Source organism: Fulmarus glacialis, unplaced genomic scaffold (assembly GCF_000690835.1).
Source record: "Fulmarus glacialis isolate BGI_N327 unplaced genomic scaffold, ASM69083v1 scaffold33477, whole genome shotgun sequence".
NCBI classification, from domain to species: domain Eukaryota; kingdom Metazoa; phylum Chordata; class Aves; order Procellariiformes; family Procellariidae; genus Fulmarus; species Fulmarus glacialis.
In genome coordinates, this window is record NW_009224377.1 from 15,488 (window position 1) to 32,112 (window position 16,625).

The 16,625-nt window shown below is 38.1% G+C and overlaps 1 protein-coding gene across 1 annotated transcript in view; it reads left to right on the forward strand.

Annotated features, from left to right (window-relative positions):
• The window catches only part of LOC104079934 (coiled-coil domain-containing protein 132-like), a gene marked incomplete at both ends in the record, with an annotated part of 28,956 nt that extends 14,523 nt beyond the window's left edge, over positions 1-14,433 (forward strand). Inside the window, 5 exons of the mRNA XM_009582133.1 lie at positions 9,729-9,877; positions 11,008-11,104; positions 11,252-11,410; positions 13,829-13,950; positions 14,334-14,433. Coding sequence (XP_009580428.1) covers positions 9,729-9,877; positions 11,008-11,104; positions 11,252-11,410; positions 13,829-13,950; positions 14,334-14,433 — 627 coding nt within the window. The remainder of the gene's footprint in view (positions 1-9,728; positions 9,878-11,007; positions 11,105-11,251; positions 11,411-13,828; positions 13,951-14,333) is intronic.
• Positions 14,434-16,625: the final 2,192 nt, after the last annotated feature.

Consider the following 16,625-nt stretch of genomic DNA (forward strand, 5'->3'; position numbering starts at 1 on the left):
ACTGAGCAAAAAGGCTGCAGCAATTTAAAGTGCTTCCTCTCCTCTTCCCTGTATCCCTCCTCATGCATCACATACCCCCTGCTTCTGCTGGAGGTCCTTCTCCCCTCTAAGCAGTACTCAACTATAGCTGAATCACTTCTCCTCTGTTTCACAATCTAATACTTCATAGCAAAGCCAACTGTACTTTATAAACTTGCAGCAAGTCCACCTGCAGTTTAGATTAATGTTTTAGACTGTGAACAGGAAATAGCTGAGATATGAACATGTGTTCAGTTGTGTTAACTTCACCACAGGGCAATAATGTGACACCTCAGCTGTGATACATATTATTCAATCTCTGTGTGCTGCTCCTACACTGATATAATAATAAACATTATAGTAAACAAAAAACCCCAAACAATAACCACCAAACCTTACTACTTCAGTTGGAAGTAAAAGTGCCCCTCCTCCTCATATTTATGATACAAACCCAAGTTTGTAATTCGGATGTTTTTTTAATTTGGATGTTTTGTATGATGTAATCAAAATGTCAATGATGAAGGGACTTAACTCTTTACAAGATTAAGCTTTTAAGATAAAGCTTCATCTTTACAAGATTAAGCCTAAAGAACATAGCGCCAATGTTCTTTAGGCGCTACTGCTTTAAATATGCTGTTACAAATATACCAATAATGAGGTTTTGTCTAGCTATGGCTTTTGTTAATCTCTGCGCTGCTAATATTGATACTGGTTTAAGTATGGTCTGAAATGTCTTTTGATATATAAATGAAATAGGTTTAGTTAAAAAATAAATAAAAGGGGCCTACCAATTAGCAAAAATGTCTTTGTTTGCTTTCTTATAGTAAGTTATGTGGAAGTGTGCTGGGAGCTTACCGTGATTGAGTAACCAGCTTTCTGTGCCCAAGCTACTTGTCTTTGCCTTAAGGAAATACTTGCAGGCGAACTCAAAAGTATAAAAAATACAAGTGCTTTGAGTATTTGTTTTAAAGTAGATTAGGTTGCAGTTTCATTTCTGAGAGGTAAGAGAACAATATGACTTTCAAAAATTTGTTTGGCTATGTTGTACTGAACTTCATATGTGTATCTGAACTTCATATTCAGGCCTTTCCACAGCTAGTACAAAATAGCTTCATTACAGATTTCTGCTATGCAGCAGCTTCAAAGCTAATAATTTGGATCCTCCAGAAACAGCTGTGTTTCATAACAGCAGGATGTATTAAAAGGAAAACACAGAAAGAGAAGAGTGAATGAGGAGGAAGAAGCGCTATTGTTTCAGCCTCGCGTATAACACTAAGGTGGGGTTTTGATTAGGCCAAACACGTGCCTGTTTCTGAGCTGCCTATGTCTCCTCACTGACAGTTTCCCTGAGTGGGATATATAGAGATACCTACACACATTCAGTCCTTGTGTTTGTCATTTCTAACAGGAATGTGTTTTTGCAACAGTAATGATGTTCGTATTAGTCCACTGAGACCAGTAAGCCCCCAGGTAGGTACAAGGCATCAATCAGATTGATGTGATCTATGATAATTGGTGATTCAGAAGGGAAATTTCTACTTCTGATTCCTTGCTTTATCTGCCTCTAAGTAGCTTCCTTATCTTCACAAAATGTAACTTAGTCGTGGTACTGCCTAAATGTTGTTTGTGAATGTCCTGTGTACTGCCTTGAGTGATACTGCTGCTTCCAAAAGTGAGATTTTTGGAGCAAATAACCATGGAATACGCATAAATATTTCATTGCAAACTGGCTTGCTCAAGTAAAACTGAGATTTACAATGAAGTCTGTTAGAGTTACTGTGCTGTACAGCAGTAGAAAATAAATCACTGCGATATATAAGCATTGCAATGCAAAGTATAGAGAAGTAGATGGAAGGAATCACTGGTATAAAGGAGTATTGGTTAATGTATTTTAGATTCTGTCTTTACTTTAGCTTTTAGGCTCTTTTCCCATAAAGTATGTATCTTTTGGCAGAGACAGTAGGTTAGAGATTGATGGTGCAGAGATGGAAAATGTAGATTTTTCAGCTGTACAAATAAGATAAGAAATAATGGGAGGAACAATTTTTTTCTTTATGCCTGACTTTCCAACCCATTTTGGCTTTGACCCTTTGATGCTGTGGAATGGTACGGTTCAGTTACGCTGTCCCAGTTCTGGAGACAAATAATTCAGTTTTACTTAAAGTGTCACAGCACAGTCCTCATTGCTTAGTGTGGACATGTAAGCTGTTAATGTCCTGGTTTGGCATCCCAATGGCAAGCTCTGGAGAGTCTAGGTTGTAGAAATTGTTACTTGAGATGGCAGTGCCTAGCGCAGGATGCTGCTCCTAAAAGACATAGCTAAGCTCCTCACTGAAATGGTAGCTGTGAGCTGTGATTCTTGGTAAGGTTTTGTTTGGCTGAAGATAATTTCTGGAACTTTTACAATCCTTGCTTAGTCTTCTGCTCCTTCAAAAAAAAAAAATCCTGAAGGAAAAAAAAGAAAAGCCAATCTGTGGGGTTTTTTCTTCCTCTCTTTGAAGAAGATTTGTACAACATACAAAATAACAAGGTTTAAAGTGTTGTGTGAATTGCTTGTCAAGGGAAGTGAACCCTGCATATACAAAAGAAAGTTCTGACATGACAAGCACTTCGAAAATATGCTAGGACTTCTGCAGCTGTTTTGCTTCCTCACATTATTTATTTAGAGCTCTTCATACAACTGTTTGTTTGTTTGACTGTATTACCCAAGTAGACTGGAATGATTTACTGAAGTTTTCTAGCTTATTTCTTTGACTAAATTTTCTGGGTTTTGGCAATTGCTTTGTCTTTCTTTGGGCAGTCACTGAGCCATCTCATTTTAGTCACTGCAGACTCCTCTTGCTGGGCACCCAAAACTTGGTCATATTCCTAGTCCTAGAGGAGTGCAGGTGTCCACAGAGTCGCAGCTGAGCACCTGGGAACTGGCAGCAGCAGCTTCTGAAAATCTTTCTTTGGATAAGAAAAATGCTGCAGTAAAGATGTGTGTGACCAGACCAGATTGGCTTACATGTTTTGTAAGGTAGTGGTTCAGGTTCCCAAGGGTGTGGCAATGGGCGTGCTTTTCTGCGGAGGCTCATTTGATATTTACTCTTTAAAGCATAGTTAATGACTCATTTTCTCAGTAGTCTATCAGCACACAGTGATTCCTGATAGAGGCCTTGTTGTGTTAGGTTAGACAAGATAGTAAATAAACTTGGTAACTTTCGGTAATTTTTTATGCAAAAAGTCTGCCATTTAACTTTGAACACTAAGAAATAAATGGAATGCAAAGATCCCAGACGTTTCTACTCAAATTTTATTAAGTCTGTTTCTGAAGTCAGTGGGACTGACCCAACGGAGGTTTGGGACATGCTTGTTTTGTGACAAAGAGCATGGAGGATCCACACACTTGAAATCGGAAACCTCATGCCTACCGCAAGGCAATGCTGATCAACTCAGCCCTGGGGCCGGTGTGAAGTGCGTGCATTGTAAGTGTTGGCAAGTTTGGGGATCCCTTGCATGGCACTTCATAACGCTGTAAAGGTATCACTTGCCTGCAAAGGATTGTAAATAAATAGAAAATTAATAGTATGGTTTCTCAAGATGGTTTGTTATTTGGTTTTTAATGATCTGCTCTCTTAAAGTGTGTTGAGTGGTGATCACTGTAGTAGCTTACATTGTTTACATTTTATATAGTTTCCTAAGGGCTGAGTCAAGATTACCTGCTTTGTAAGCTTTGTGCTCCTTAGCAAGAAAATACTAATCTTTCATCTTAAAATGTAGTAGGAGTATTGAAAAGTACCATTTTTAAACCTTAATACATTTACATCATATTCAAAAAGCACTGTTACCCTTGAATGCAATGTGCTTTTAAAATTGGCTTTACCTGTCATTTTCAGCATCAAGTTTCAAGAACTATTAGGGGTGTGTAAGTTTAAGGGGGAGGGAGAAAAACTGACTTGTTGCTTTCAGTACATTTCTTCTAATAAAAAATTCTTGTATATTAAGCAACTACTTGGAGTTAGTTGAGCTATTTTCAGACAGCCTTTGAATACAGTAAAGGGTTATGCTTTCTTTGATCTGTGTTTATTTTCTTGTACTCTATGCTCATGGCATTACAGAAACTATCAATTACAGTTTCATGAACAGATGATAGAGCTATCCTGTTTTAGGTAAACGACTGGGGTCAGTCTGCTTTTCCTTCTCCATCAGCGCACATCAAGTTCCTGGTAACAGTGTCAGTATGTCAGAGCTGCTGTAAACTGTTCGACTGCCTTTTCAGATAGTCTGATTTTTTCTGTGCCTTTCAAACACCACTTATTTCTTTAAAATCAGGATTTCTTCAGTAGCATTTAGAGGTATTGCCATTTGCTCATAGCAGAATCAAAACTAAAATTGTTCCTATTGTGTATGTATATTAAATCAAAACAATTCTAAAACTAGAGTCTTATGCAAAAAGTATTAGGTCAGGAGAAGCTTAGTTTTGAAAGATTATTGGTTATTACTGTGATCTGCAGAACTTTGTGTGCTGGGGACAAGTTGTGGGGTTTACTGGTTTTTGTTTAAAGGTAGTGAAAGTGGATGATTATAATTAACTGTCAACTATCTCCACCATAAATGGCAGATAATCGGTTATTTTGGTCATAAGTTCTGTTGGATAACTGAAATAAATACATGTTTCTAAGCCCACGATGAATCAGGCCTCTTAAAAATGTCTCTCTTGCAAATTGCATGTCAAACTTTTGACTTAGATAATTAGCTTAGGTAGTTTATACTTCTGATTAAGGCAATCAGTTTATAGTCTCTTCTTCCCACTAAGGTGGAAGGCTTAACAGAGGTTTGCCACTGGGTTCAGCCAAACTATTGAAATGAAAATGTTCTCTTGTTACAGAAGACATTTTTTGGAGGAAGAGATTAAAGGAGAGGCTTGTTTCTTACACAGATTTATTTATTTTTTTCTTCCTATTCATTAAAGAATTTCTTCTTGGGAATAAACAATTAAATGCTAAAGTAAAATACCCAACAATTTCATGTTGAAATCAACAATATCATGTTTACACTTACTTGATACCTGTTATTTGCTAATACATGCCTATCTATTGTAAAAACGCGTTCCAGATGAAATTTAATTCAAAGATAGATATCGCGTAAAGATACTTCCCAAAGCACGTACTATAGCTCATACTACTGTTATTAGCAACCCTTAAACAGGTAAAGCAGTCATAAGCCTACTTTAACACTTGTGTATCCTGATATTTTCAGGCCTTCATAGCAAAGCAGCTTTTATAAATAATTGCTAGTTGTGTATGCCAATCATATGTAGCATTAGAAAACTCAGTTCTTTTCCTATGACAGTATGAGGGAGTTAGACTAAGACTAAAGAAACTGAATAGATAAGACCCGCTGTAAGGTCTCTGCATGGAATGCTGGTTAACCTGTACTGCTGTACCTGCTACAGTTGATTTGGTTATTGTTCAGATAAGTTTGGTGCTTTTGATGAAATCTTATCTTTTCTTTTTCTTGCCTTTTTTTTTAAATCACTGTGGGTTTTTTCCTGTTTGGCAAGGAAGGAGAAAAGTATCTTGTAGTTTGCATCAGTTCCACATGTACCTTGAAATTATTTTATCAAATCTGTATTTTGCCCAGTTTGCTTAGAAGAATGTTATGTAGGCTGTAGTATGTCTTAGATATATCACAATTCTGCTCTATCAGCAAGACCTGCTACTCTGACGCAGAGAAAAGCTAAGCAAGTTTGTTCTGCTTTGGTATTGGTGTCTGCACGCTTGATGCTGGATGCTACCATATGTTCTCAGTGTAACTTGTTGTTTCTTGAAATTAAAGTTGGGCTGGCTACTGTTTAATTTCCTGGCTTCTACTCTCCTCCTCCTCCTCCTCCTCCTTCTCCTCCGCCTCTTAAGATGGGCATCGTTTCGCCCACTTTCAGTTTTATGGGACTTCACCTGTTCTCCATGGGTACTCAAAGGGAATCTCTGACAACAAAGATTGTCTTGCAGATTTTCTTAAATTACTGGAAGGGTTAACTTTAGCAAGTCCTATCCGTTGCAAAACATCTGATTTCTTTAAATAGTCTGTAGCCTTTTTTCCTGTTCCAGCCTGAATGTTTTGCCCCTTTATTGCTGCTTTCAGTCATTTGATCATTTCTGTTAATCAAGGCTGGAGTAAAAAACACATGCATCACTGAAACCCTTTCAGAATGATCTTGTGCTTTTCTTGGGGATTTGCACTGGCTGTTTCCTTGGGCTTCCTTTTTGCTATCAACATACTTTTGCAATGCCTCCTTTTTAGAACAAGTCAGGAGAATGAAACGCTCATACTGTCTTTGGCCAGTATATTTGAACCAGAGTTTGACTCCCTGGTTGAACCCAAGCAATGTTTTTAAGTTAGCCAGTTGTCTCATGTTCATTTTGTGTCTTCAGGTGCAACACAATTTCAGCATTTTAAAGGTTCACAAGATACTTACCTTCATGGCAAGCAAATAGGTAGAAAAAAAGTTGTTTAAAATGTATCTCAATACTAAAGACACAGGCAACTTTGAATTGTGATAAAAACAAAATTAAGTCTTTATAATATTTGTTTTTGCATAATTTGTAATTAGTCTTTGAAAGAAACAAAGGTGCTTAAATCTTTACCACTGATACTCTTCCCCCAGCTCTGTGGCTCACTGGCTCTCCTAAGAATAGAGAATTGGTGGTCTTTTGGTTTGTTTTCTTTGAGAATGACATGAACTGAAAAAGAAAAAGAGAAGGGAGATAAAGAATGGATTTTGATAGTTAATCAATGGTGTCTTTGGCTCAGTTAATAGTTTTAAAGAATTGACCGTTATGCCTAGATGATTAGATCTTACTGCCTGTGTGCACTATACTTGTGGATGTGCTAGGTAGGTATCTTCAGAGGTGCCTGAAAGACATGGATTTTAGCAAAAATGCAGGCCTTTTGGCTTGCCTATCCATTCTGATAGACTCAGCAGAATGCAAACTTCATGGTATTGTGAAATGTCTGGCCAGTTTAATTGCAAATTTGTCTGGCTGAATGTGAACACAGATCAGAGCAAAGAAAATTCATTTTTCAAATAACATAGTGATGTGGCTAGCCTTTATAATCGTTCCCATGCTCAGTGCAACTGTATCTGATAGCATTTACCTTAAGCTTCTTTTAGAAGTTTTATCTTGATTGATCTATTTCTGTGAGATCTTTTAGTACTACAAATGATATGTTGATGGTATTGCTCAGTCAGCAGTCTTTGTTTTTAATGTCAGAGTTTCTGTGGGGATCTTCAACGCTCCCTGCTTTATCTGCTTTCTGCTTCTGTAACCTATTACAAATTTTTTTTTTAGAAGTCTGAAGGTACTTTCCTCACCCTTAATAGTGAGAACTCCGCTTTCCCGGTCTGCACTTTTTTCCATCTGCTGTAGCCCATATTTGTTTGTGTTTTGATGTCTTTGGGAGACGCAGAACTAGAAGAGCCTTTCTGAGTTAGCAAATCCAGCTCCCCGTTTCCTTGGGCTGTCACATCACAGGAGGCAACTGTCAATTAAAATCCAAGACGGTTAAAGTGAAACTTGTGATCTTTTTGTCTCTCCACACCTCAAACCATTTTTAGCAGCTTGGACACTATTATCTTCCTGGTTGTCTTAAATTCTTAATGTTACTTTTGGCTCGGCTTTCATCCAAGCAGTAAACACATTCTTGTGCTGCTTTGTGTATAGCAACAAAGTTTTTGATCTCCTCTTTCTGTATCACTTAAATTCTCACCAAGTCCTTACACATTTTGACATAATCAGTTTTCCCCTATCCTGCCTTTAATTCCTACAATATAACCACAATGGGTCTGTCAGATGTTTTGCTACCAGAGTAACCTCTCAGTTGTTTTTCCCTTTTTCACCTGATCATCTGTGCAGTATCTTTTCTCTTGGCTTTTCAAGATCTACAATGCATATTCTTCTTGTCTCAATCCTCATATTTAGAATGAGTAAGACCACCACTTAGTTCCATCAGTGTTTCTAGTGCTCACTGCTCTCCTTTTCTTCTTGGGCAAAACTGTCTGAAAAATGCATGCGTAGCAATTACTCTATTTCGTGTCACTCCTCACAGTTGTTCTCTGCTGTGAAGCCTAGAAGAAACTCCTGGTGACTGCTGTGCTCAGCTTGAGTCTATTTTTCTTCCTTCTGCTCCTGATTCTTCAGTTACTTCACTGCAATTTCCTCTCAATTTATTTCTACCTCCAAAAAAACCCCCCAAAAACCCAAAACCAAACTGCAAAGCTGCTTTATTTATTATCATGTTTTTGGCGTCATCTTTGTCCAGTTGTACAGCAATCTGAGAATTACGCTGACTTGTCTTTTGAGACCATCCATAAATGTCACGTTTAAGCATTACTGTTGTCATATTGGTTGTGTGTTCATACGTTGCTTTACAGCACACATGTTGTGCACCTGATCTTGCTTTTGAAGAAATTATTTTTACCACTACTTTGTCAGCTGTGTTATTGCTCAAATTTATTTTCATTCTGTACAAACAGACTGATTTGTTATAGCACCTGTCTGGCTACAGAGTTTCTATCCCAGGGTTATGGAAGGCTCTTACTTAGGCATGATATGGCACTGATTTCTTACCTTCTTTATCTGATCAGGGTTCTATATCACCTTTGTTTTGTAGCATTTCTCATATTTTTGTAGCCTTTGTGTAAGCAGTAAGCATGGTATGAGTAATTAATCTAAAGCCAGAACTACAATTATGATTTCATGTCCTGATACGGTTTTGGCAAATAGCTAAGCTTCAGAGGATGTCCATTTATATATCTACTTAGACCAATATGACAGCTCTGGGAATTTCTTCCTTCTGTGATTCCTCTTCTAGCTGTAACTTGTACTTACATTCCTCAAATGTAGAGGTGGGGTTTCCCCCTCCTTTTTCCCCCCTCCTTTCTTTCCTTTTCTTCTCTTTTTCTTTTTTTTCTCTCCTCTCTCTCCCCTGTGTTGTCTTGTATTATCTTGTGTTGTCTTTTTCTGTTTTTTTGTTGTGGTTTTTTTTCCCCAGTTTTCTTCTCATTTTGTTTTGTTTTGGTTTTTTTTTGGGGGGGGGGCGGGGGAAGGGTGTCTGTTGTTTTTCTCCTGGGTTGTTTTTTTTTATTTTTAATTTTGCAACAGGGCACTGGTGTAACCTGTTTCTTATTACAGATTCTTTTCCTGTGCTGTGAATATTTCCTTGCTTCCTACAATTGAGATGTCTACAGGATAGAGGTTTTCATGGAATGATAACTTGTTTAAAAACATCATTTGTATTTTACCTAAGTTAGCTGCAGCTCACATAAACAGTAAAGCCCATGCATAAGTAATATTCCTTTGATTTGTCTCCTTATTTGGTTGCTGTCAGATTGAAGATACTCTCTCCATGGGTGTGAAGTCAGTCTCCCAGTAGGCAGTTGGGCTAAAGCCTGTATGGGCGTTAAGGTGTAGTAAGAAGTTTGTTCTCTGGCTTCCCCCCCGCCCCTGCGAGATAAATACTGATCTACATGATGTGATTTTTTCACCTGTTTGAACGCCACACTCTTCAAATAGTAAACTCCATGATTGTCTTTTGATTCAGGCTTGATTTATACTACACCTTAGAATTAGAAACATTCCTTAATCTTACCTGTCATCTGAAACTGCTTAGCTGGAGCCATTCTTGCTGTTTTTGTGTTTTTTCAGTTGTTTAATTCTTTGTTTTAGGAGGTCTCTGCTGACCCAACAGGAACTCTCACAGCTGCTGAAGAGAGAAAGGAGAAGGTGCCAAGCCCACATCTCAGTCATCTCGTAGTTTTGACATCTGGCAATTCGCTATATGGTTTGGCAGAGAGAGTGGTGGCCACGGAATCACTGTAGGTTATTTACTGTATACTGCATTTTGTGGTTACTGGAAGCTATGGATTGTTTAAGAGATTGTGATTACAAGCCAAAACCTTCTTGAGAGGTCAAAAATTCCTACCTCTCAATGTGATTTTAAATATGAGTGATAGAGGTAGTTTCTTAATTAAAGGTAGCGTGGCCTAACCATCTGGTCTAACCACCTGCAAGCACAAGCAATGAAATTTTACTACTGCTGGTCCAGTAACTTGTGACAGTACAAGGCCAAATCTAACAGGACAAAAGTTTAATTTTAAAGAGGCTAATGGGAGTATTTAATCTGTATGGTTCATTTAAACCTTATATTAAGTACTCAAATGGTGATGGCTGAGACTGAAAACTGCTTAGTTCATATTGGTTTGGCCTGGATTGCAATGTTCTTTGCAACGGGTGGAAGGTTACCTGTGAAGAAGAGATTATAATGAGCAAGTAATGCAAAACTTACAAAGTGTTTTTTATTTGGTCAGAATAATAGTGAAAGTCAGATAGGAATTTCCCCACACACACACACGCAAGATGACACTTAAAGGTTAAAAGTTCATTGGAAAATGAATTTTGAAAATGTATTTTCAAAGGAGCTTATTTTCTTTTGCGTTCATTTATGCTTAGTTAGAAATGTATTTCTTTGTTATGTTGTTATTAACAAATCCTACCCCTGAGAAAGAATGTGATCTCATATTCTATCCTGTAAAGATTCACTAGTATATAAGTAATTAGAAATGTTATTTTGGAATTCTGACATTCTGGATTTAATATTAATGTTGACTGCAGTATGGAAATTACAGACACTTGTCCACTGACTTTACTAGACTTTGGATCAGACTTTTGCAGTGTATCCCGAGTAGAACAGAAATATGAATTGTTGATATTCAAGCCTTAGTCTCTTTATTCAAGCATTTTCTTGTTTGCAATCATATTTTAAAATTATCAGATTTGAGAATACTGAATGATACGCTGGCATGAAACTGATATCGTTCTTCTCAGGACTAAATTTTCCAAGGTTACATATCGTTATTGCCAAATACATCAACTGTAGAGTGAAAGTTGCACAGAGACATGCCAAATGTTGCATTTAGTTCACAGTAAATTTTCTTTGCTTTCAAAGGGTATTTCTGGCTGAGCAGTTTGAGTTTCTTCAGCCTTATCTGGATGCAGTGATGCCAGCTGCCAAGAAGCCTTTTCTTCAGCAGTTCTATTCTCAGGTCAGAATTGTGTAATTCACAGCCGATTTTTAAACAAAAGATTTGAAACTTGTACAATATAGTGCAAATACTTGTACATCATAGTTATATATTGCTGTTATTAGCCAGAAATTTACTGAATTGAATTTTATTTATATTCTGTTTCAGACAGTGTCAACTGCCAGTGAACTACGTAAACCAGTTTATTGGATTGTTGCTGCTAAAGCCATTGATTATGAACAAATGCTGCTTCTCATGGCTAATGTGAAATGGGATGTGAAGGAAATCATGTCACAACACAATATATATGTAGATGCTCTTTTAAAGGTGAATACATTCTGGGAAACGGTTGCTAGAGTTTATATAAACATTAAATTACTGTAATACTTCACTAAAACTGTTAAAGTCGCATGGTTAGAGCAATACAGCATCCTGACAAATGGTAAGTTATTATAAGGAGGTCTGTCCAGAATTTTCATTATTCTTGCTGCTAGCAGATTGTTTTCAGTGATGATTATTTGACTACATGGTGGGTGAAAGTGATCACAAAAGTTTAATGAGTTTCATGTCTAAGTCTTGGATGGTAGATAAATGTGTAGTAAACAGAGTAACATTGAGGAAAATCTCAGTGGCCTGAGATAGTGGGTTTTTTAACAAAGGCTGTTTGCTGTTCTGCATAATTTTAGTGGTTGTCTTTGAGATGTATTGTAGGGGCTATAGGTCAAACCAGCACCGATAATGATTGTGCACTATCTAATTGAAGTTGCTGTATTTAGAAGTTAGCATTCGAAAAGGAAGGTAAAAGGGAAGTTATTCACCCAACTTTTCAACTGCATTCAGTAGAATGGTTATACAATTGCTGTGTCTTGTGGCATACAGAACCAGTTCTTGGGAGAATCCCTCTATCATCCTTTTTATATATGCCTAAATTATGTTTCTAAAGGTCTTTAGAAGGAAGTTCTGGGAGTGGTAGAATTATACTAATTCTTACAGAGAAACTGAAAATTTTATTTTAAAGATACGTGAGGTATGTATCACAGAAAAAGTTATGCATCTGTGTTGAATAATAGTTTTGATTACACCTTTGTACTTTGTAGCTGTTCTCTGCTTAAAAAAAAAAAAAAACAACACAAAGAAGGGAGAATCTGATAGAGGATGTATCACTGCACTGAATTTGACTGAATCTTTGTGATTACCCTTCTTTATGCTGCCATGGCTTTTTGAAATCAGTTTGTACTTACAACATTTGGTCTCTGCAGTAGAACTTTTTCCTTTTCTGAGTGTGCAGCTTCTGATGAATTTGCTTCAGGACAATAAGGGCTAATACCATTTAAAACCATTTCTGGCGTCTACATTATATAGCTAATAATAGTTGCTACAGAAGCTTTTAGATTACTGCTAAGCAATTAATGATTTGCTGTGTACCTTTGGACTCCAGGAGTGTCAGATATAAACACAATGTTTGATGTAATAACCAATTACTTTTAGCCGTCTGCACACATATGCAAAATTCTATACTCAGCCATAGTATGTATGGAAGCAGATAAATTGGGGAAAGAGGATCATTCAAGAAATTCATTAACATGGAGTGTTAGGGGTCTTCATCTTCAGAAGAGTGAGTTGTGTGCCGATTAAAGCATGACATTGTGGTACCCTGCTTCCTCTTGCCAAGTTCCTCTTTCAGAAAATTTGTGTTAAACACCAATTATTTGGTCAGATACTAGGTTAAATTGGTTACTGAGATTCCCTTTTTCTTCACTTACTGCATTTTTCTTCACTTACTGCATTTTTGATGGGAGGAAAAAAGGGAGAAAAAAGAAGGGAAAAAAAGAGGAAAGAACCACTAGATTAACAGCTGTGGAATGAAAGCACTTTGTTGGACAAGTATGGTCTTAATAGGCTGCAGTACAAACTGCTTTGCTGGTTACACAGAGCAGTTCATTATCAGTCTGCTTTGTATTTAAGTCGTTTGATACTTATTTAAAATGATACAGGCATTAGTCACTGGCAGCAGACTTCTATTTCACTTTATGGAAGTCACAAAATCATTATAGCAGTAATTATGTTCAGTTATGACTAGTTTGTCACTCATAGTAACAGCTCAAATCTATCCAGGCCATTGATGTTTCAGGTGGAAAAAGGTGCCTTCCCTCAACCTGAGTTGTTACCTAGTGTTGCAGTATGCTCCTAAACTGTTAGTTTTGGACTCTTCTCAGTGGGTCTCCTTTTAAAGCACCAGGGAACTACCTAATGCGAAAGGTAGAAGAACGAGAAGTGGTTACAATATTTCTGAGCTTTTCTTTGAAAGCTGATGGGGTGGGTATTTAGAGGGATAGAGAGATCATCACTGGATTTTCTTCAGTGACTGTATATTGGCTTTAAAAAGGTTGAAGATGAGTTTAGGGAGTGAGGCAATGAAAATGGCATTTAAAGGATTAGCTACCTGGTTAATTTTCAGAGGTGTCAGTTTCACAGAGAACTATACCTCTGGGCAACAGAGCAGTATTTCCTTTTTTAAAAAATATTACTGAGGTAATGTTGTGAATGATATACTAGAAAGTGTATGCTTTCTACTTTACACATTGAGCTTGTCTCTACAGTCTGTGCCTTTTAAGCTTCTCTGCTTTGCTCTTATTTTTCAATATTGTCTTTCATGTGCATTTATAATTCTTTGTTGTTGCTAGGGATGTATAGAGTATGATCTCTTTTATGCTAAAGGAATAATGATCTTTCATGTTTCATCAGGAATTTGAAGAGTTTAACAGAAGGTTGAACGAGGTGTCTAAGAGAGTCCGTATTCCACTGCCAGTCTCCAACATCCTTTGGGAGCACTGCATACGCTTGGCCAATAGAACTCTCGTGGAAGGGTAAGTAGTTCATGAAAGTCTTGCTTTTGGGTAAATATGTCTATAATGATAACGTCTGTTCTACGGAATTAAAAGTTCTAATTTTGTAGCGCACTAGTAAGCCCTTGTGCTTTTGGGGAGCCTAAAAAATACCAAGGCTTAACATAGTCCTTAGCAGTTGTTTCACAGAGTATGGTACAGCATTAAGCCTAAAGGGGATGGTCTTGTACCTAGATACTGCTGAAGAATGACATTGTCTGAGTGTTTTACTGAAGCATTTGAAAGAACATAGTTCTCTTTTAAAGAAACTTCTATCTGAAAATTATCATTTCCTGACAGAGCAAAGAAGAGAGGTGAAGTGTAATTGTCAGCATCTCTATGGTGATGCCATTTGTCTTTGCCAGGAAGAAAGATGGAGTTGTCAACCCTAGCAGTTATCTTAGAGTAGCCATGGAGCAGGATTTTTCCAAATTCATGAGGAACCGATGTGTCTTAGTTGGCTTGGTAAATAGAAGCTCAAGCACCTTAGTCAGGAACTGCTACACTTTGCTCATTCTTCCCTCTTAATCAGTGTCCCAGCCTTTTCAGAGTCCATATTGTAGCCTGAGTATTGTAGTCTCTTCATCCACTGCATTTATTTTTGTGTTCTTGTCCCCTTGCTACATATGTCTGGGCTCTCATCACACCTTCTTCTGCATCATAGAATATGTGCTGTGTCCTGGTTTCGGCTGGGGTAGGGTTAAATTTCTTGCTAGTGCTGTGTTTTGGATTTAGTATGAGGAGAATGTTGATAACACACTGATGTTTTCAGTTGTTGCTAAGTACCCTCCTAGTCCAAGGACAGCTCCCATGCCTACTGACTGGGCTGGATACACAAGATGGGAGGGAACATAATCAGGACAGCCAGCTCAGCTGGCTAATGGGGTATTCCATACCATGTGACATCATGCTCAGTATATGAATGGTAGGCGTGATCCAGGAAGTAGCGATCGCTACCTGGTTATCGGTCAGCGCGGGTGGTGAGCAATTGCATTGTGCATCACTGATTTTGTATATTTTATCATTAGAATTATTATTCTCCCTTTTGTGTTTTATTAAACTGTCTTTATCTCAACCCCCGAGTTTTTCTCACTCTCACCCTTCCGATTCTCTCCCCGTCCCACTGGGGGTGGGGGGAGTGAGCGAGCGGCTGCGTGGTAGTTGGCTGCCTGCCAGATTAAACCACAACGCCTTACTTCACAATCTTACTCATCTTTTGTGACTTCACGAACCACTTAGTTCTTAGCTGCGAAGATCATCACTCATATGTCATGTTCCACGCTGCAGTTTTGGTTCACACTTGTGACGTAGCATGAAAATTTCACCTTTACTTTCACCTAAGCATTTCACTGACTGGTCAAAGTGGACTGGGAATACCTTGCTGATATGGTTTGTCCTGTGCCCTTTCGTAGAGTGTGAAGCGCACTCATTATTATCTCTTCCCAAAAATCTGCCTGTAATTTCTCTTTCTTGCCCAGTTCTTTTTTTCTCACATATCTTGTAGTTTCTTTTGCCTCTGGGGAAAGGGAAGGAAGGTATTCTGAACAGCTGATTCTCTGAATACCTTCATAACTTCTTTCATCTCTGAATTCCATGAAGGTATGGAATTAAAAGCCATGAAGGAGGTGTTTCTCCTCCAGTCAGCCAGTCAACTGAAACTGTTCTCATCAGGCTCTTCACCGAGTGAAGAATCATTTCCAGTACAGTCAGCCATATCCTTCTTTAAATTTTGCCCTGCCCTATCTCCTAGTTCTGTGTTCTCTCCAGTTTCCTATCAGGCTCCTTGAAGTGCTTCAGTATGTCCTATTGGGAATCATCGTCCAATCTTCTTCAGAGCTCCAGAGGGCTTGTGCCTTGGTCCCCTTCTCTTTTTGCCTCTGTTATTTCTGCGTTCTGCAAATTCTTCTGCTGTGTATCCAGTTTCCAGTTGCATGTTTCTGCTGCCTCCTTTGCAGCAGACCTAATACTTTAGGGACTGTATAATAATTAGGATCAACTTCATGAACCAATGGAAGACTGAGCTTGCTTTAAATTTGGTACAAAGGAAGAGTGGAAACAGTGGGACAGGATTGTCGCTTGTGGCAGCAGCCTGTGGGTGGGCTGGATTAAGTTTATCAAACTGTGCCCCAGACCAAAGCTTTTTTCATTCCCTGTACACAGCTGAAATTGGCACTGTTAAGTGCAATGCGATGTCATTTCCTTTGACCTTGATAAATGCAATTTCTTATCCATTTGAAAAACTGCAAAGATCTCTTTCCTCATTTGTTGCCTATCACCCCACTGTAATCCTTCCTGGTATTACGCTGCCCTAAGCTTATCTACTGCCTCCTCTTCTTTGAGCTCAAACCTATCACCAGTTTTCTGTCAATCTACTCTCATTAAAACTTTAACCTTTCACAGAGATTAGCCTCCTCTGGTTATTGTGGGTGTTTTGAACAAACAGCTTTGTACCTTTCTCTGATGCTGCCACTATTGGTTCAGCAAGCTCGTGGTGACCATTTCTAAAACTGCGGCGTTACCTTTCAGACTTCAGTGGTCATAATCGCTTGATTAAAGGTACTGTCTAGTGTGCTGATCAACATTGATTTCATTTCCTTTAACCCACTTCTAGTAAGTTGTTCAATGTAGGATTTTTAGTGGCTTGGGGGGGGCGGGGG